The following is a 22206-nucleotide window of genomic DNA, read 5'->3' on the forward strand; positions in this document are numbered from 1 at the left end:
GTGTTATACTTCTATTTTTAAGGTATTGGCATCAACTTTAATCATCTGTGATGATTCTTCTAGTCTTCCCTCCTACCATACCATTTTGGGCTAAGAGAAAAGAGATATTTACTTAGCTCAGTGATTGTGTAGGTATGAGGTAGAGTAACCCCCCATCCCACCCCCACTCTGCCCCAAATAACAAGGATGATTCCTAATCAGCTGAGAGTGAACTTGGGATTGTAGAAGAGACCAACTAACTTGATCCATCATGTCCTGGTAACTGGATCCTAAATTGCTATGGGAGAGGAGGATGCTTTAAATATAGTTTTTTTTATTTTTCCCAATTACATGTAATTATTTTTTTTCAAATTTTGAGTTCCAAATTCTCTATCTCCCTCTCTTCTCCGCTTCATTGAGAAGGCAAGCAATTTGATATAGGTTATGCATGTGTAGTCATGCAAAACACATGGAGGGTGTTTTAGCATGAATGTTGACAAAGAAGCCAGTTGCTTAAAGACTAGAGTATCATGGAAAATGCTAGGCTCAGACAGGACAGCTTAGATTTTAAGGACCACCCAGTTAGGATGTAATGAATACTATTATGTCATAAGAAATGATGATCAGGTAGATTTCAGAAAAACCTGGAAAGACTTACATGAACTGATGCAAAGTGGAGTAGAACCAGGAGAACATTGTATACAGTAACAGTAACATTGTACAGTAATCAACTGGGAGTGGCTTAGCTACTCTGAGAAATACAATGATCCAAGACATTTCCAAAGGACTCACGATGAAAAATGCTTTTCACATCCAGAAAATGAACTAATGGAGTCTGAATGCATATCAAAGCATGCTAGTTTTCACTTTATTTTTTCATGTTTTTTTCTTTTGTTTTTTTTTCACAACATGACTAATATGGAGAAATGTTTTACATGATTGCACATATATAACATATCAAATTGCTTACATTTTAGGAAGGGAGGAGGGAGGAAAGGAAGTAAGGAAGAATATTTGAAACAACATTTTAAAAAATGAATGTTAACATTTGTCTTTAAAAGTAATTAGAAAAAAACACTGTTAAAAATTTGCATTCTCAATGGCCTTTCCCTAGTGAATTCTTTATGAATGTGTATATTTTATTTTCTCTTGTGAATAAGTTCTGAAAAGTGCCTGCTAGGTGTCATAGGAGAGAGAGTGTCAGACTTGAAGTAAGGAAGACCTGAGTTCAAATTCTGCCTTAGATCTTAGCTGTATGACCCTAGGCAAGTCACTCAATCTCTCTCTAACCTCAGTTCCTTCATCTACAAACTGAGAATGATAACAGTCCTTCTGTACAAGGTTTTTGTAAGGACTGAATCAATGAGACAATATATGGAAAGTGCCTTACAAACGTTAAAGAGCTATACAAATGATACCTGTTATTCGTGTAGTCTGAAGTTTGTGAAGATGGGAGAAGGGAAAGATGGTGCCTAGGTCAGATTTGTGGACAAGTTTATAGTGGCAATGGCAACAAATGGGAAAGGTAATTAGAGATCAGATGGCAACACTGAACTTAGCAAACCAAGCCAGCTGAAACATACAGAAATTTAGGGTGCTCATTGCCTTGCACTAACACTCAGAGATCTGAGAGGCAGAAGCTGTGCTTGTCTCCTCACTGCTCTAGTACAGTGCTTTACAGGAACATAATACATGCTTAATAAATGTTTGTTGAATGCTTGCAGTTGATGAGTTAAAGTGGAAGTCTTATGGCCATAGGCAAAGGTCTCTTGGATTAGTGCCAAGGAAAAGCCAAACCCTGCCCATTCTAAGCTCAGGGCTATGACTCTTAAGTGTGGAAGTGAAGGAATTTGGCTGCTAGCCCTACTCACTCTAGTGCTATTAGGAGAATAACACAAGCTTAGGTGAGTAGAGAGATATCTTTCCCAAAAAGCCATCCAGCCTATGCTAGAACATCTTTAGTAACAGCAAACTCACTACCTTTCAAGGTGGGCCATTCCACTTTTGAACAGTTTTTCTTGTTACAAAATTCATCTCTATTGGGCCAAAATCTGCCTCTTGAAGCTTTCCCCTCCCCTGTGCTGGTCAGTGTTTTTCCCTTTGCGACACAGAAGAACTAGACAAATCTCTTATCCATATGAGAGGAATGGATAGGGTGAAATAGAATTACTTAGAAAATCCCAGAATACCAAAATAAAAGGGTATCCTCTGAAGCCTGAATGAGGTCAATTTTGATTAAACAAAAGAATTCTTCTTTACCCAGTGGGGAATAAACCTATGAAAATCATCACTTCTCACAGTGATAATTTCAGGATGAAAATAAAAAGAGGTTCAAGAAGAATTTAGATATGTTACTGAATAACACATCCATGGTGATGTTTAGGACTATTTGAGGTTTAGGACAATAATACCTTCCAGGAACTGCCCTCTGGTGCCTAGTGTAGTGCCTGGTGCATAGTAGGTATTTAACAAAGGCTTTCGATTGACTGGTGTCTCAGCCTGAGACAGAATATTGATCTGTGAGCCAGGGGGCAAGAGGGCAAAGCTCTTAGTAAAATTCCACAGTAATCTCTGCCTCATATAGTAAAGGAAGTGAAAAAAAACCCAATGCTCCCAGACCATGTGAGGTTATGTTTTTCCTTTCTCATGGTGATTTTGAGTGAAATCTTAGAAGCATGAAATTCATGCTGGAGCCTGGGAATAGGCAGGCATGTGTCTAGTTCTCGTCATTTGTCTTCACCTTCCCTACCCTCCCTGATAAACTTAATATGTTCAAGATGTGTCTTTGGTTGCCCCCAAACACAAGATAGAAAAAGCAGGTGGAATCCATTTTTTCAAAGGCATAGGAGAAACAAAATCTCTTACAGGGAAGTAAAAATATATGTATGAGGAAGAGACGGGTCAGTCACCAGACAGAAGGAGAAAAGGATACCCCATAAATGCAGTTTTACTGAGAGCTGATTCACAGGATCAATGGCCAGAGGCAAATTATGGGAAATTTCTTTTAGAGTGTTAAGATGGTGGCCAATCTATCAGACAACATTTATTGAGTTTCTACTGAGTGTAGCTCCCTGTGCCACTTAAGTATTGGGGAGTGTGCTTAAGTTTATCTAAGATATCAACCCTGACCTTACGGAGCGTACGGTCTAGTAGCATCTTGCAGAGTCTTATATGATCTTAACCAGTGCCAAAATAACCAGTAAGGCTTTGTTACTAAGTCCTGAAATTTTATTTAATTTATTTAAAATTTAATTTAAGTTAAGTCATGAAAGGTAAGACCTTCTGGGTTCCATTTTGGGTGGCTGGGGCTGCATCTCTACTGAATTAATTACAGCTGTCTGTTTGGATGACTGTTTACTAGCAGCAAGTGTATGAGACCCTGGACCATATGACCCTGGACTCGGCTGGTCCAGGACCAGAGACAGCTCCTTGTTGTTGTCAAAAACTGATGAACACCCTTACCATTAAGTGTAATTCTGGGCAGCTGCTTGGTACACATAGCCTCCCCAAAATCATTTTGTAGAGCCTCACACGAGTCACAGAGCGATTTTTTTCATCAAATGTGACTTTTTAGTGTCAATATTTGACAGTTCCATCGCACAACTTAACAGCACAGACAAGAAGCTTAGAGGGGTTTGCAAAAACATGAGACAAGACACAAAACAAAACAAAAAAATCCAACCCTTTTTATTTGTTAAAAATAAAATCAGTGTAGGAAATGCTACACTAAGATATGCAAATGCATAACTGCTCTGTAAGGAAAGCTGGAAGAATTGCACTAGATTACCTTAAATTAATTCAGCATGAGTGTCTTTGGAGTTTAAATGTAGTCCTCCGGAGGGTAAATAATGCATAATGCGAAACTTGAGAGAAAGCTTGAAATGCACCCATTAAAAGCTCTTTTTGTCCCAACTTGTGCACAGGAATATCCAACTTAGTAGGATGTCCATGTAATTTGCCAAGATTAAAACCTGTTACTAGGAAATTAGCTCCAGCGCAATACTTAAATAATGTGCACCACGTCCTCTGCCCCCTACCAGCCTTAGCAACAACTACCAGTGGGCAATGACTTGCAGAAGGATTCTGAGTTTTTAATAAATATTGATTATTTTTCATTATGCAAAACACCACATACTTTAATTCTTTAATAATAGGCAAGCCAGGCTGCACTGGTTCCCTAAATTAAGGCTTTTTTTAAAAAAAGTGAAAATGTAAAATGTTTTTTCGAAGTCTGGCTTCAGTAGTATGGGCAAGGACACGGCTACCAATGGGATGACAGGCCTTCTGATTAGAAATATGCTAATTGGAAAAATGCTAAAATGTTGGGAACCTTCCCAGCATCAAGATTACTATCATTAATGCCAGACTACTTTCATTACAGTGCTCTAAGAAAAGAAAGAGATGCACAAACTAGGAAGCAGGGAGGGGTCAAGAGCCCTTCACGTCCCTTTCAGGGACAGAGTAGAGCCAGAGTTGGGACAAGGCATAGGTGTGTTCACTCAGTAAGGGGCAAAGGATATGTTGCCTTCTGCAACTTATTGTCTCTAGAGGTCCTGCTCCCATGGGATTTGACTCATCCAAAACTAATACTTACATAGATTTATGGATTTTGGGGGGGGGGGTGTAGAAGAGACTAAGAGATTATATGGTCCACATGAAGAAACAGGCCCAGAGAGGAGGAGCAAGTACCCCTGAGGCACATAGCAAATTAGTGGTGGAGCCTAGACTTGGGACCCTATTTTTTTGTCCTGTGCTTTTCCCATTGTATCATAATATATTTGAACCCATGGACTTGCTGTGTCTGTGCTATGGTTATTAACTTGTATCTTCTTTGTATGTATCTCATGTATTCCTATTGACATACATGGCTTCCCTTTCATTAGAAGGAAAGCTCCTTGAGGGCAGGGATTGTTTTGCTTTTACTTTGGATCCCCAAGATTTGTTCAGCATGTTAAAGAATAGCCTATGAAGGAAGATGGGCCTAGGTTGCTAACATTCCCTCTTAATGTAGTGTTGAATCTGAAAATCAGGTGAAAGCTGATCACTGGGGAAGATCCTTAATTTTACAGATGGCAAAACTGAGGCTCAGTGGGGATTAAGCCACTTCTCCAAAGACATACATAGTAATTGTCAGACTTGAGATTAGAACCTTGTCCTCTGACTCCAGATCGAGTGATTGAGAGAACTCAATTCAATTCAACAGACATTTATTAAACACCTGCTACGTGTTAGATGCCAGGGCTAGAAACACAAAATCTTAGCATCTGACGCCCTCAAGGAGCTTATGGTCTATGGCGGTGCTGGTGAGGAGAAGAAGGATAGCACTAGAGATGCTAGCGATGCTGAAGGACAGTGGAAACGACTGAATCACTGACCTACCAAAGTGGACAATTGAGAGATGTGTGCCAAGAAGCCACTCAACATAAACATTTCTATCTCAATGCTAGAAACTTTGAATAAAAACAACTGCCTTGTCCATAGTGCGTTATGGATCACAAAGTGCCTTCCTAGCAGCAGCCTTGTGAGCAATATAGGGCAAGTTTTGTTATTCCCACTAATGGGAGTAGGAAACTGAAGCTCAGAGAGAGGGAATGATTTGCCTATGGATATCTAGCTGATCAACGGAGAAGACAGGCCTTATCCAAGTCTTTTAATTTCAATGCCAAGGTCCTTTCCATTATACCCTCTCTACTTCTTTCCCCACTGGCTCTTGCCAATGGTGTGAGGGGTTGGGGGCTGGATTCTTTAGTCTAAGAGATGAGAGCCCAGACATGGGAGAAGTTGTGATCAAAAGGGCTACACTGATGGGTTTGGATATACAAGACTGTTTGCTGCCTCAACGTTAAACATTTAGAACTTGCCCGCCACTTCTAATGAAGCATATATTGGGCACAAGACATTTTAATTAGCTCTGACTTGACGAAATCTGGCAGTAGATATTTCTATTGACAGTTACTAATTTTTTACTAATTTTTTACTAATTTTTTTTTTACTAATTTTTACTAATTTTTTTTTTTTTACTAATAATGGGCCTTTTGCCTAAAGGCAACAGAGCTGGTGCCTCTTAGCAGGGCAGTTCATGGTGACTTGGGGAGCTGAAATAACCAAGCAACCCCACCTCCCTGCAGCTGATGGAAGAGCTGTACAGAGGGCACTGGAGATTCATCTGGAAGTGAGGAATGTACGGAAATGGCCATCCATAGTGGCAAGGCTCTCATTTTCTCATGGGGAGCCTATGTAGCTCATCTTCTGACCCCCCACCCCTATCCATACCCCTTAGTTTTTCAGTCATCACCAGCACAGGGAGAGATCAATGTGAGGTCATAGTTCAAGTGTGTGATTGAAGTTTAATTCATACAATCATAGGATCATAGATTCAGAGCTAGAAGGAAGGTTAAGTGAGTTGTCCAAGGTTACAGAGGTAATAATTGTCAGATGTGGGATTTAACCCATCTGGCTTTACAAATTGTTCAACTCCAGGGCTCTCAGTGTCTACTGTTATTCCATGCATACATTACTTAGCTCTCCTGGTAATTCCTCTGCCTCTATGTTTTTTTCATGAGCTTGGCATGTCATTTACTTTTGCCTGAAAAGGCCCAGCAGGTGCCTCTACAGATGAGGGCTTTAGAGGATTGTAAGAGGTCCCCTGAAGTCATGGACCAAAGTATGCCAGGATAATGGCATGACCAACTCCAGATTTTCAGCATCAGTTAAAGAATGATCAACTCCAGTTGGGTCCCCCAACACACTGTCCAGTATCATGCAATTGACCATGTCTTTTGTTCCTCTGTCGTGGCACAGGGGAGAGAACATTAGACTTGGAGACTTTGGTTTAAATCCTGGCTGTTATTTACTATCTGTGTGACCTCTCTGGGCCTTAGTTTCTTAATCTGTAAAATAAAGTGTCTAGACAATGACTTTGAAGGTCCTTACTAGCTCCACATCTATGATCCTGGGATCTCAATGAACTGACACAAAGTTCAAGTTCTGACCAGACAGTGGCGATCTGGGATGGCCTCAGAGCCACAGGGTGACTAGACATGAAGGGTTAACTGCAATCGTCTCAGAGACTAGTGGAGGGCAGCCAAGTCTTAGGTGGTTGGGAGCCCCTGGAAACCTAACTCACTCTCAGTTTCCTCATCTTTAAACTGGGAGTAATAATACACTCATTACTGTACCTTCTCACACTATAGATCAAATGAGGTAATGCGAAGAATTTCTGTAATAGTTCAGTAGCATTTTTTTACATTTCCAAAAAACTTCTACACGTGATAACTCATTTTATCCCCATAATAATTCTCATTTTTAAATATTCATGTATATGCCTTATTTTTCCATTAGACTATAAGGTTCATGAGAACAGGGGACATAACAGCCTAGATTTATAGCCAAAAAGGACCTTAGGACCAGTTCAACTCTTCATTGTCCAGAAAAGGAAACTGAGGCACAAAGACATTAGGTGACTTCTGCAAGGTCATACGTGTAATCACTAGAAGAGATGGGATTTGAACCCAGGCCCTCTGACTCCAAATGCCTTGCTCTTCCTATGCTGCTGCATCATTCTCAAGGACCATATCTCATTTCATCTTTGTTATCTCTCCCAATTGCCGTCACAGGACTCTTAATGCTTAACAGATAGTTACTGAACTTAATTAAATTTGGTAAAGGCATCAGGCAGCTTGGCAGATGTAGATCCAAATTGTCAATGTAACAGAGTTGGAAGAGAGCAGTTCCCAGGACGGTCACTTCTTTCATGCTGGGAGCTTCCTTCCTGGATTGGTTGCCATGTGTGTAGACTCACACACAGTCTCTGCTCACACGCCAAACCATCATACTGGGAGACAAAAGGCAGGATCAGCCTCACAACAAGTCTGAGGTATGTCTGGAGACAAACTAGACAGATTGCCCAAACAGCTTAGCTACAAATTCCTGCTTGGCTCCTAAATCTAAGTTACGTTCTCAGCTCCAACCTGATTTAATTTCTGATCTTTTCTAGCAGGTATAAGGCTCACTTCCTGTGCTTAGATCAGAATTACTTAACCCTAAATCACAAATGAACCATGCTGTTTGGAAGTCTGTTTCTGATACCCAGGATCCCTTGAACTAATCTGGCCTGGGCCACTTACTCTAGTCCAGGAGTTCCTAACCTTTTTTTGTGTCATAGATCTTTGGTGTTCTGGTGAAGACTATAGACATCTTGAGTAGTCTGGGGAAGCCTATGAACCTCATTGGCAATCTGGGGAAGCCAGATTGGTGAATATCATCAGGATTGTTTCTGCGATGAAATTACATAACACAAATGGAAGTTCTTTGGGAATCAGGAGAAAACTATTCTATTAAGTGGGACTTCCATTCTTTTCATAGGAGGCAGGGTGAGGTAGAGGGTAGAATGAAAGTCTGGGGGGTGGGGTCAGAAGCTTGTTCTGGTTCATACCCTACCACTAACAGCATGATGTAGTAGATAGAGCACTGGGCACTTGGAATCATGAAAACTTGGGTTCAAATCTCCCCTTAGATATGTTTTAGGTGTGAGACTTTGGACGAGTCATTTAATCTCTCTAGACCTATTTCTTCATCTGCAAAGAAGGGGTTAGACTTGATGGCTTTTAAAGTCCCCTCCAACTATAAGCTTCCTGTCGTCTCCGCTTTCAGGACATCATCCCTACCTCCTCCTCTGCGTCTGAAACTTGGACTCCCTCTCCAGAATCACCTTGGGTTGTGATAGATGATCTTATCTTGCCTAAATCCAGGTTTCTATTGGTTGTAGGGTTTATGCTGCTCATAACGGTCACACCACATCCTGGGTATTCCACAAGGTGCTATCACTTTGGAACCAACGTACACAACTTGCTCCCTGCACAAAGATACTCATAGATGGATACACACACACAAGAACACACAATCACTCCTACCAAGGATGGGTCTAATGAAGATGTTTGCCCTCATTGGAGATGCTGGTGACCTGACTAGGAAAGGGAAAGGACAGAATGAGGCCAGCAGAGGGCTACTTCCATGCTAGCTGAGAAGCATGTGTCTGCATGTATACAGTCAGAACTTATATACAGCTTTAAGGTTGAAAAGGTGCTTTGCCCACATCATCTCATTGGAGCCTCACAACAATCCTGTGTGTTGGGTGTTATTATCACCCTTATTTCTTATTTGATCGATGAGGAAACTGAGGCTGAGAAGTAAAATGATTTGCCTAGTAAGTCTGTGTAGCAGGATTTGAACCCCAGTCCTCCTGACTCCAAGTCTGGCACTTTATCCATTATACATGGCCTCTCTATGTTTTCATAAACAGGGCATCCAAAAAGTCTTAGTGCAGTTTTGTGCTGTCAAAGCCTAAAATTGCCCTAAGACTTTTGGGACACCTTGTTTGCCAACCTGCCTCTGTGTTTTCACATGGCTTATTCATGCGTACACAAGTCCACGTGCACATGTATATCTCAAATACACTAATCGAGCAAGCTAACCAATGTAAAGTTCTTTACAAACCTTAAACCACTATATAAATGGTAGCTATTATTGCTCTCTCCCCATGAATGCCAGTCTATGTGTCCCTGTGTGTATGTATCTATTCCCATGAATGTATTGCAGACTCTCGCAGCTGTGGGAGTAGCCTCAGAGGTCATCTATTCCTTCCCGCCTTTGAACAAGCATCTGCTCTGTAACATTCACCATCATTCATGCCTCCACTTTCAAGCCTCCCATGAAAGGGAGCCTGGGGCAGCCCATTGCACTTGTGGACAGCTTGACTGGTGAGCTAGATTTCCCCTCACATCAAGGCTATAGCTTCCCCTGCACTTTCTCCCATTCCTCTACGTCTGCCCTCTGGGCCCAAAAAGAACAAATCTCATTTCCCTTCTACAAGAACAACCCTTAGTGTTTGCTGATGAATGCCATGGGTGAATTAGGCTGTGCCTTCTTGTACATATGGCCACTCATGGGTGTACATGCTCATGCGTGTTTCTGTGTGCCGGTACCCAGAGATGAGGGATTGGCTCTGGGGTAGTCTTGCATTTTTTATGTTGGAGAACAGGTTGGTAGGCACAACAAAGCAGAAGATGCCAGCAAAATGTCCAAGGAGACGAACATTTCCTGGGCCCTCATGGAAACTGGCAGAGCTGACTAGCATGGAGAAGCTGCAATTTGCTCAAGAAAGTAAACTTCATTATGGGCTCTGGAGCTCCATGCTGTGCTCTGAGATTGTGTTACTTCCCCTTCTTTCCCTAAGCTGCTAGCAAAGTCACTTGAAGAGCCCCAGCCCTGTCTCAGGTAAATGTCTCATGTCCAACCTAGGCTCAGAAAGTCTGAGAGCGGCAAGAGAATCCATAGAAGCCAGTCAGGGAATGCCATCAGGAGGGGACAGACATGGTGGCCACCCCTACAAATCCTGGAGTCCAGGCCAGGTGGGGAGCATTACACAGGGTGAGAAGGTGCACAGACATCCATGCAGCTGGAGGGATGCCTGCTTAAATGCCTGCCCCTTGGCCAAGAGGGCAGCACAGGTTATTGTACTCCTTCACATCTCACACCTTTCTAATCTCAGCCCCTCCATGTGGCCAAGCTTGCTTCCCTGGGTAGAAGTCCCCAGGCTTCCAATCCAATCCATGAGTATCTTTCTACTCCCAAGCGGCATCAATGCTGGCCTTTCTCCATGGCTTCCTGAATAGGGGTTTCCTGGTGTCATGAGTCTTCCACATTTGCAAGGTCAGTAAAATATTTTACGTATGTCCTAGCCAAGGCTTGTGAAATATTCTACACACAATCCAGTGTGTTTTCTGCCTCTGCTTCCAATGCGGGTTCAGGTTCAGAAGCCAGGTTCATTTTTAGTTCAAATCTTGTCTCACGTGCTTACTAGCTGTGTGACCCTGGGCAAATCATTTGGCCTCTCCCAGGCTCAGTTTCCTCACATATAAAATTGAGATCTATCTATCTATTTATCCATCCATCCACCCCACCCCCCCATCCACTCATCTCTCTCTCTGTCTCTCTCTCTGTCTCTCTCTCCTCTCTCTCTCTGTCTCTCTCTCCTCTCTCTCTCCCCTCTCTCATCTATCTACCTGTCAATCATCTCTCTATCTAATCTAGCTATATCTTCCCCCATTGGGAAACGCTTACACAAAGTGTTTTGTGGGTTGAGAGTTCCTCACACACAGTCATAGACACAGAATTCCAAACAGCATTGGGTATCGTAGGCACACCATGCATGCGGCCAGTCATATACCCACAGGATCAGAGATAGTAAATTTCTGATTATCCAAGGTGAACTGAAGAAGTAGTGAAGAATGAAATCTACACTTAATTCCCAAGCCTTGCTTTAGCTGTGCCTATTGAATTTAATTCAGTTCAATTCACATTCAGGTGGTATAGTGGATAAAGCCCTGGGCTTGAAATTAGGAAGACCTGGGCTCAAGTCCTGACTTAGATGGTTACTTTTTTGCCATGCTAAGCAAGCAATTCACTTCATTTCTGTATCTCAGTTTCTTCATTTGCAATTTGAGAGGGGGAGGAGAAGATCCAACTTAGAGGTTTCTAAGTTTCCTTCCAGCTCTCACTCTATGGTCTTACAATTCTATGATATTCATTATGAAGTTACCGAATGCAAGGCGCTGCTCTTGGGCTAGGGGAGATAGAAAGGTGTGTGAGGCAGAGTCCTCTATTATTCTATCTCTGTTGTTTTCCTTGTTGAGCTCACCTGTTTCCCCAACTCCAATGATGACCTCTACACAGATGAGCCCTGAATTTCTGCCTTCGTCTGTAACCTATCCCCTGAACATCATCTCACATCCCCAGTTGCTTGCTGAATTGACACCAGGACCTTGAACTGGATGTATCCCAGACTGAATTCATCCTCCTCCCCACTAAATGTACATTGCCTGAAAATCTACCCATTCCTATAGGGGACACCACCAACTTCTTGGCCCCTCAGGCTCAAAGTCTTAGCATCATCTTTGATTCCATCTTCTCCCTCACCCCTCCATCCAATCAGTTGTCGAGTTGCCTTGTTGAGTTTTTCTCCATAATCTCTTCAGCATTTATCCACTTCTCTCTATTCTTGTGACCATAAATCCAGTTCAGTCCCTCACCTCCTCCTACTTGGACCATTCGAACACCTTCCTTATGGGTCTTGACTACTGGAGCCTCTGCTTTCACCAATCTTAAGAACACAGGATCATAAAACTGGAGATAGAAGGGACCTTCAAGATGATTTAGCCCAACCCACTCCTTTTATAAAGACATTGAAACCTACCCAAGGTCATACATGGGCAAAGTTATAGGGCCAGGATCTTCATCCTTCACTTAAATCCCTGGGTAATGTTTCTAATGCATGGCTCTGATCATATCACCCTTTTACTCAAGAGCCCTCAGTGGCTTCCGATTACACCTGATCCTGGCTTTCAAGACCCTCTCAAATTTGGCTTTGACCTTTCTCTGCAGCTTTCTCTCACACCACTCCCTCCGCACACTATTCATTCTCATCTTCCCTAGTTGGCATCCTACCCTTCCCAGTCTTCATACCTTTGCTTACATTATTCTTGTTGCTTAGCATCGGCAGCCCTCTGCCTATCAAAATCACTCCCTTCATTCAAGGCCTAGTTCATGTGCACATGACCCCATGAAGGCTCAAAGGGATCCTCTCCTTCTCCTATTTGTTCTGGCCCTTCTGGCCTCTCCTTTGCACTTCTTATATCCCATCATGTAGCATAGTGCTTTATATACAGATTGTGTTCACCTTAAGTTACTCAAGGTAAACTGAGGATCTGAATAGGTTGCCTCCCTTGCTGAGGAAACTTTATTGTCTCCTGTTGCTTCTAGGATCCAGGACAATCTCAGCCTAGCCTTTACAATCAGGCTTCTACCTATTTTCCCAGACTTATTTCACATGAATCTTCTTCCTGCAATCTCTGCTCCAGTCAAATTGGGCTATGAGCTTTTCTTCCAATTTAGCTTTCTATTTCTGCTTCCCTGGCTTTGGCCAGACTATCCCCATGCCCGGAATGAGAGCTAGCATTTACAGCACTTAAAGGTTTATATAATGTGCATCATTTGATTATCACAATATCCTTTTGATGTATGTGCTAGTTTGTTGTTGTTCAATCGTGTCTGACTCTTTGCGACTCCATTTGGAGTTTTTGTGGCAAAGATACCAAAGTGGTTTGCTATTTCCTTCTCCAGCTCATTTTTTACAGATGAGGAACTGAGACAAAACAGGGTCAAGTGACCTGCCCAGGGTCACACAGCTAGTAAGTTGTCTGGGGACAGTTTTGAACTCAGTAAGATGAGTCTTTCTGACTCCAGGCCCCGTATTCTATTCACTGAGACACCTAGCTGTCTCATATGCTAAAACCTCCAATTTATAGATAAGGAAGCCAAGGAAAAGAGAGGTTAGTGACTTACCCAAGGTCATGTGTTCACCTAATAAACGTCTGAGGTGGGATCTGAACTCAGATCTTCCTGACTCCAGATCTCACACAATCCACCGCACCATCTATCTGTCTTTACATTCCTTCCCCACTTAGTGGCCTCTTGGAATCCTTAGGTTGCTTCATCTTTAGCTCAGGTGCTAACTCCTGACTTCCCTGACCACCAAATAGACCGCAGGAACCACAGAAGGTTTTAGAGGAAAGGAGTGATGTAATTATTTTGGAAACATCACCCAGGAGAACAGGAGGTGAGTTAGGAGTCAGTTCCTTGGGGACAGGGAATAATTCATTCTTATCTTTGTATGCCCAGTTACAGAGCACAGTGCCTGGCACATAACATGTGCTTAATGGATAGATTGCAGTGGTCTAACATGACCACGGCTCAGGGCTACATTTGTATCAGCACACTGGCTGCCTGGCACTTCCCCTCCTGCTTGGGGCCCCTGCTTACTTTCTCATGTTAGGTAATAGATGGGAACAACATTTTGGAAAGGCTGGGGAAATTCCTGGGAAATTTGCAAAAGGCTGTGACAATACCACCAGTGAGGATATTATCCAGTATCATTAGTAGGCATTTCTGATAGACTTTCACAGAGAAAAGCTGGTGTTTCACTCTCCAGATCATCCCTGAATTCATAAGGTTTGGGAGAGTGTCTGTAACTCGATACATGGAGTCAGCAGGGTAGGAATCAGCTCAGCCACTGAAATCCCATCTCCCACATCAGGAAATTCTGCTGCCCTTAGCAACAGCCAGGAAGTGGAAATGTCTGTTTTTCTTAACCAGAAAGAATGCTGTTCCTCTCCTGTGATACTGCCCAGAGCATGGAGACTGGAGATGCCTCGAGGGCAATGGACACTCTTTAACCATCCACCTGCCCCCTAGAGGGATGCCATAGGGATCAGGTGCCACTTGAGACTTTATCTTTTAAGCATCCTCAGAAGAAAATGTGACCAGTCCTCTTGGCCCCCAGACTTTGGCTTGTGAGCCCATCCTAATTATCATCATTAAATACAATTAAAGACACAAATGTGCTTACCTGAGGAGCCCAGGGAAGAAGAAGGGCCCTGGGGATTCTGTCCTACCCCTTTCACTGGGCTCAGAGGAACAAAGACAGAGCCCCTGATTTATATAGTAATGGTTACAAAGCATTTTATTATCCCCAGATGAAGAAAATGATATACATTGGGGGAAGTGAGTAATGGATTCCCTGTCCTGAGATACTTCAGTCAGTGGTAGCATTACTCCTTTTTCTTAAGCCTATTGGACTGTGCATTTGGAATCTCACACATACAATCCGATGGTTCTGCCTGGCACTTTGGATAGTCTAGGTGAACAGGCTCATGTATAGAGAGGAAAAATTCTGACTTCAGAATCACAGAACATGAGTTAATATCCTTGCTTTGCCAATTTTCATCTAGAAAATTAAGAATTACTTAGTTATAAGTCCTTTGATACAGCAGGAAGGAGATGCAGGCTGCTTGTGCTGGTGTGGCTCAATTAGGAAGAGTCCTGGGCCCACGGGACCATTGGAGTTTGGGCCATGGATCATGTCTTGCCTGGCAAAGGCTGACAGATGTTAATGATTGGGCAGTCCCTTGGGGAAGGGGAAGGGCATCTCCACCTGGTGCAGAGGAGGCAGTGATGGGAGGATAATAAGCATGTGCTGAAAATCCAGGCAGGGTTTGTAACTGGTCATCTGCAAAGTACTAAGATCCCTGGGTTAAGACGGGGAGGAAGAAGAGGTGCAAGGGGTAGTGGTGGTGGTGGTGTTCAGGCCCAGGGGATTCCAAAGGGGATTAGGAAGTCAAAGTTGATGATGTATCAGGGAGCTGGTTGTTTACCTGACTCAACTTGATTCTAGAAATCTTGACTGACACTGATTGGTTTGTATGCTTGTTTGTTTACTTTGGGGAGGGTTGGAGGCAGGTATTCCCTGCCTCTTCTTGGGGGTATGTCTCCAGATAACCATGATCAAGGTTTGCCAAGCTTCCTGATCCAGCATTCCCACCAGGCTTTGGACACATATACCATGAAATACTGGGCCAAGGATAATCCAAGTTTTTAACCTGGGGTCCATGGACTCGCAAGGGTATCAGGTTTCAGGAGGGTACATGAACTTAGATGGGGAAAACTACATCTTTATTTTCACTAAATTTTGGTTTCCTTTACATTCCTATACATTTTGTATTATTTCTTTTTTTACACTTAAAAATTTTAATCTGAGATGGGGTCCATAGACTGCCAAAGGGATGCACAAAACAAAAAGGGTTAAGAACCCTTTATCTATTGTTTTGGTGAAGAAAAAATAAATATGGGAGCATTGCTGTAGGGCCCCTTAAACCCTAATGTCTGGGTTGTGGTTTCTTTGACCCTTTTCATTATGTGCATAAGGATATGGTTTTGCTTCTTAGAATTTGAAACTGCAAGTGCTTCCTTCCTCACTCCCTAGAATGTAAATGAATTGATCTTGCTCGCTGGAAAATATATACATGCCTACACCCATTTAGATTTAGCTATATTAATAATGAAAGCCTTTCTCCTCTTGTTAGGATCTTTTTACATTAGCGGTTTATTCCCTGTCCCTTATAGACTCTGAGTTAGCATTCATATGTAGAGCCCCAGGGGAAGAAAAAAACCACGAATTTCTCTCTTAGGCTTGTGATCCTCTCTTGAGGGACCAATCAAGACAATCTTCTTGGCATTAACCAGGAAATTTAGAACTGGCTACTGTCCTGTATAACTATACCATTTTATTTGTTTGTATCTTCAGGAGAAGTAGCTCAGAAGAACTAGATGGCATAGAGTCAGGAAGCCTGAGTTCAAATCCTACCTCAAACAATAACGTAATGTTAGGCAAGGCATTTCACCTCTCTCTGCCTCTGTTTCGCCATCTGTAAAATGGGGATACCTCACTGGGCTGTTTGGGGGATCAAGTGACATAACATGAAAAGCACTTTGTAAAACTTAAACCATTATCTAAATGGTACCTATTACTATTTCTTACTTTCTCTTTCAGTCCAAAAACAACCTAAGAAGATCTTCCCCTGTATCTCCAGTGAGAACTTCATAAGATGTGTCCACCTGGACCCAAATGGCTCCTAGCTAAGATGGTCTAAAACTTCTTTGTTACACAATCTTGAGTAAACCAGATAATGCTTGAGTTTGACAATCTCATACCACTCAACAAATGACTTTGCTCAAAGAACCCAAAGTGTAGATTTAATATATGAATCTTGTGCATGGGCTTTCTCCTTTTTCCCTCTCTAAATGAGTTGCTGGGTTGCCGAAGAATCACTCATCTGGGGAGTCCATTAAACCTTATGCCAAGGACCACCACTGTATAACCTCCCATGCCTATTCCCCTTCTGGTCTTCCTGGTAAGTCCTTTCATCCTCTGGGGCTCTGAGAAGAGGTCAAGAGTGTTGACCAGCTTGGATGCACTCAGGTGCCCTGGTGGTCAGAGGGGGTGGCACTCAGTGCCCACGGGACCTGGGATATGTCAGGGGCAGCAGTTGGGAAGGATATTACCTGAGAAAAGTGCCAGTGAAGCTTCATTCTCTTGGCTTTGGCATAACTGCATTCAATGAGCCGGGGCCGACTGTTCACATCCACCAGGCACCTGTTGTCGTCGTCATCGACAGTGGGACTCAGGACGCCTAGCTGGAGCTGCTGACTGCTCGTGTAATAGACATTCTGGAAGGCAGTGATACACAGAGGGACAATTGAGTTTGATAGTATCCATTCTCCTTTGGAGCCAAAGGAACAATGAGAGAAATCACTTTCTTTCTCTGGGCTTCACCTTCGTCCTCTGTAAAATGAAAGGTTAGGCTGCAATGATCTCTCTCTAAGGTCTTTACAAGTCCCAAATCCTAGGAACACACCACCACAGTATAAAAGAATGAATGTCAGAGACCTTGGATTTTTAAAAATACTTTCTGTGGGACTGAGAACCTTCCCCTTCGAACTCACTATGGGCAAAAACTAAGGGATTGTAGATGATTGGGAAGCAACTTAAGAGACAAAGGAGAAAACTTAGGTCCAGAGTGGGAAAGTGACTTCAAAGATCTCTTGATTCCCAAGCCAGGGATCTTTCCATCATGCCTTGTCTTCTCAGGGACATGTTACCTTCAACCAATCAATCAATTAAGCATGCAAGCCAGCAAAGATTCTTGAAAATATGAAAACAGCATTTTTTTTAGTACTTACCAAGTCCAAAGCAGTAAGCTAAGCCTAGGGTTACAAATGCCAAAGCAAGACAGTCCTTACCCTCAAGGAGCTCACAAAGACAATATATAGAGGACAATTCAGTTGCGAGCCAGATGGAAAAGGCCTACAGTCCTTAGGGTACAGCAGCAAAGCAGATGGCAATGAATCTTCTTTAATGTCATTCCCAGTTATAAAACAATGTTTGCTTCTGTTTCTGAACCATTTGACATCTTCAGTGACTCAGATGGTGGAAACTATCTTTTCCGTATCTTCAGGAGAAGTAGAGTTTCTTCTACACAAGGGTTGCTTCCTTAGATGATGACTATGAGGGCTGGGCTGGAAGTAGGGCCAGTGTCCTGGAAGGTAATCCTGTTCTTGGGGCTCTTGAACTTACCCACTCATCAGTGGTCTGAAGTTGTTGGTGGTGGTAAGGATGAGGGAGTTCATTTGCCACAGGGGCTGCTCATCTCTATCATGGCTGTGGAGGCTGAGATGGAAGCAGGGCCAGTAGTCTGAGGTGCATTGCTATTCCCAAGACTCTTGGGTCTAAGCTACCAGGCTATCTCCTTCAAGGTCTGAGGGGCAGATGTTGGCAAATGTTCACTTGACAGATGTTGCCTCTTCTTTTTCACTCAGGATGCCTTATGTTTGCCTACCCTATTGATAGCAATTGATAGACAGGACTGATCCTCTTTTCCGAAGGGGTGGCTTCCCACACTAATGATTGTGGGGACCAGCCTGTAAGCAGGGACAATGATCTGGAGGGTTTTAGGAATTAGACTCTTGAGCTTTTTCCATCAGGGTCTGAGTGGAGGCTGTAGTTCAGATAGTTGTGGAAGTTTGACTTGCTGGGCATATGCCAGACACAGTGTTAGGCACTAGGGATACAAACATAACACATTCCTTGCCCTTAAGAAGCTTACATTCTGTGAGGGAAACAGAATATTCAAAATGAATTCTGGCTTTCAGCACTCCTGAAAAACCATCGAGGGGGGTTGGGACAACCCACCCACAAAGAGAACACAGCCTTGGGCAGTCTTTATGACTCTTAAGGCCAGCTGACAAGCAATGCTAGTTTTTCATTCACAGAAAATGTAGATGGAAAATGCTTCCTGCTAAGAGCCATGATTTACTTTTCTACCAGAGAAGTAGAAAATGTCAGAAAATGTCAGAAAAGGCAGAGTTGTGGGTTTGGGAAGGACCGTAGAGATTACCCAGTCCAACCTCCTAATTTTACAGTTGAGGAACTTAACACCCAGAGAGGGGAAGGGACTTAGGGTGATAAGATCTTAGATTTAGAACCTAAAGAGATATTAAAGTCCTTCTAGTCAAAGTCTCTCATTTTACATATTAGGAAACTGAGGCCCAGAGAGGTTAGGTGACTTGTCCGACATTGATGGCAGAGTTAGAAGTTAAACTCAGTTCCCATGATTCCAAATTCAACACTTACCATGCTTCCTCCTCTAGTTGGCCAAGGTAATGGCAGAACCAAAGAGCAGGGACTACTCTTCATCAACCAGTCTATTTAAATGTCTGAGGTCATCCACAGACACTTAAGTTTTCTAGGTCCTCCACTAGGGCAGTGAGGACAACTATTGTTCCTTTTAGGACATTATTGCTGATGGAGAGGATTTGATTATTTTCAAGAATTTGAAGAGCAGCCTTGTCAAGCTCATCCCAATGGAACCCATCCCATTGTTGGTAATTAATGCAACTGCTATCCTCCCTCTTCTGTATCCTCAACCTTCCTGTCTTGAATCCTACCACCTCTAGAAATTCTTTGTTGACTAAAGAGAGAAGCATTAACCTCCTTTGTAAAAGAGGGACAAATAATCCCTACCCAGCATCCCTCACAAGGCTGTTGTGAGCCTTAAATAAGTAATGTAGAGGAAAGTGCTTTGTGACCATAAAGTGCTAGAGGGATGTAGTATAACAACACCTGACATTTCTATGATACTTTAAGGCTTACCAACCTTTTCTCTACATTAGAGAAGAGCCTGGCTGGGAACCAGGAAGAAAGACCTAGGTTGGAATCTCACCTCTGCTACTTACTACCTATGTGATGACGGGTAAAGTACGTAAGCTTGTAGAACACATTTCCTCATCTGCAGGTAGGATTATAGATTTAGAATTAGAAGAGATATTAAGGCTAGTTAGTCTACCCCTCTCACTTCCAGTCAGTAAGCATTTATTAAATTCCTATTATTGCACTGTTCTAAGCTCTGGGAATTCGAAGAAAGCCAAAGGACAGTCCCTGCTCTCAAGGAACTCAGAGTCTAATGGGGGAGATACAACAAATGACTATGCAAAACCTCAGAGAGGTTTTTGTAACTAGCCCCAAACTAGACCAAAGTAGGAAGAGACAGATCCAAGAAGGAGGGCCACAGATTGAGAACTGGGAGACAATTTTGAAGCCATCTAGTACGAGAACCTTAGATTATAAGATGAGGAAAACTGAGACCCAGAGAGGTTAAGGGCCTTCTCCAAGGTAGGAAGTGACAGAGTTGGATTCGAACTCAGATCCTTTTGAGTCCAAATGAAGCACATTTCCCCTTGTGGTTGAGAATGAAATGTTAATGAGTCTCAATCAGTCAGCTAGGATTTATTAAGGGCCTACTATGTGCCAAACACTGTACTAAGTACTGGGAATACAAATACAATAGAAAGACAGTCCCTGCCCTCAAGAAGCTTACACTCTAGTGGTAGAAGATAACACATTAAAGGAAGCTGAAAGGGAGGAGGGAAGACTGAGGCACACTGGAGAGGGAGAGTTATTTAAATATTGGCTGTCATAATTATTATCTCAACTGATCCTAATAACCGTCCTCTGAAGGAGCCCAAGCAAGTATTATCCTAATTTTTCATACTGATCACAGAGTGTATAGAGTGCCTGGCACATAGTCGGCTTTTAATACATTTTCATTTAATTGAATTGAAGATCACCAAAGTAAAGCTCCAAGAGACAGTGACTTGCCCAAGGTCACATGGCTGATTAGTAGCAGATCTGGCACTTAGACCAATTTTCCGGTTCTAATCTAGGACCCTTTCCCACTGCACCAGTGTCTCCCACCCAATGGACACATTTATCTTTAGGTCCTTTTCCTAACCCAGCCTGATTCTTGGGAGCATTGAGTGTCTTTCTATCCCTATGCCTGAGGCATGTTGTAGGGGGTCATAGAATAACAACACCTTAACAATACTTACAACAACATTTATATCTGCATTTCTTAAATGGTGGGTCATGACCGCCCCCCCCCATATGGGGTTGTGCAACTCGTTGTGGGGGTCGTAAAAAATTTGGCAACAGTAAAAGGTTTCTGAATGCACAAAGACCAAAAATCAATTCAAAACCAAACATGTAACGAATCCAAGGTGTTTCTGGCAGTTTTTGCCTGTGTTGTATCGCACAACTTCACTGCTGCCTTGGCTCTGAACACACAACACACACACCTTGCACTGTATGTGCCATCATACCACACAGCACCAACAATCACTGCCAGAAACAGACTCAAGACTACTGTATGTTACAAATTGCAGTATTTTTACTGTATGTACGAAATCATTAAATGAATTATAGCTTGAGATTAGGACAGAATTTTCAACAATTTCTGAAATGGCCCTGGACATACTTCTGCCATTTTGTAGTATGTATTTATGCAAAATGTTGTTCTTAGCATTGACGATTGTAAAATCAAAATATCAATTGACTCTGAAAAACGCTGAAGATGCTCTTCATCCTGCGGTATCAAATATTCCACCAAGATTTAATTTTTTATGTAAAAATAAATAAGCACATCCATCTAATTAGTATTCAAATTTGCTTTAGTCTTTAATAAATGGTAAAAATTATATGTTCACAAAAGAAATAAATTTCTTTAGGATTTATTATCAGTAAATATTTGATTTGTATACTTATTTTATATGCCTATATACCCGGGGTTGTGTAAAAATTTCTTGGGCAAAAAGGGGGCAAGAGTGGAAAAAGTTTAAGAAGCCCTGATTTATATACTTTAAGGCTATGTGTGTGACCCTGGGCAAGTTCATGGAGTCACATAGCTAGTGTCTGAGATGGGACTTGAACCCGGGTCTTCCTAATTCCGAGTCTAGCAGCCTATCTACTATGCCATGATAACCACCTAGTGCCCCCTGGCAAATCTCTAAGTGGCAGAGTAGCTGCTGAGCTGATACAGGGAATTATTTATCTGGAACTCTCCACCTCTATGAAGTCACAAGTCTGGATTATTTTTTTTAAAAAAAGAGAAGGGGGTTGTAAAACACGTGCTTCATTTGAGCCTTATAAGAGCCCTGAGGTATTTAGTACAATTATCCCTATTTTAGAGATCATTATGTCAACATTTATTAAGCACCTACTATGTGCCAGTCCTGTGTTAAGTCCTGAGGATGCAAAGAAGGGCAAAAGCATGGTCCTTGCCCTCAAGGAGCTCCCATTTTAATGAGGGAGGCAACATGCTAACATTTAAGTAACCAGTGGTGGTGGTGATTGGGGGATGAGGTCAGGGAAAGGCCTCTTGCTGAAGGCAGACTGTAAGCTGATTCTTGAAGGAAGTCTGGGAAGCCGGGAGACAGAGGTGG

The 22206-nt window shown here is 42.5% G+C and overlaps 1 protein-coding gene across 1 annotated transcript in view; it reads right to left on the reverse strand.

Annotated features, from left to right (window-relative positions):
- GALNT18 (polypeptide N-acetylgalactosaminyltransferase 18) overlaps nucleotides 1-22206 on the reverse strand; it is a 460133-nt gene that overhangs the window by 16700 nt on the left and 421227 nt on the right. Inside the window, exon 10 of the mRNA XM_036763883.1 lies at nucleotides 16936-17100. Within this exon, the coding sequence (XP_036619778.1) occupies nucleotides 16936-17100 (165 nt within the window). The remainder of the gene's footprint in view (nucleotides 1-16935; nucleotides 17101-22206) is intronic.

The sequence above is a fragment of the Trichosurus vulpecula genome, chromosome 6 (genome assembly GCF_011100635.1).
Source record: "Trichosurus vulpecula isolate mTriVul1 chromosome 6, mTriVul1.pri, whole genome shotgun sequence".
NCBI classification, from domain to species: domain Eukaryota; kingdom Metazoa; phylum Chordata; class Mammalia; order Diprotodontia; family Phalangeridae; genus Trichosurus; species Trichosurus vulpecula.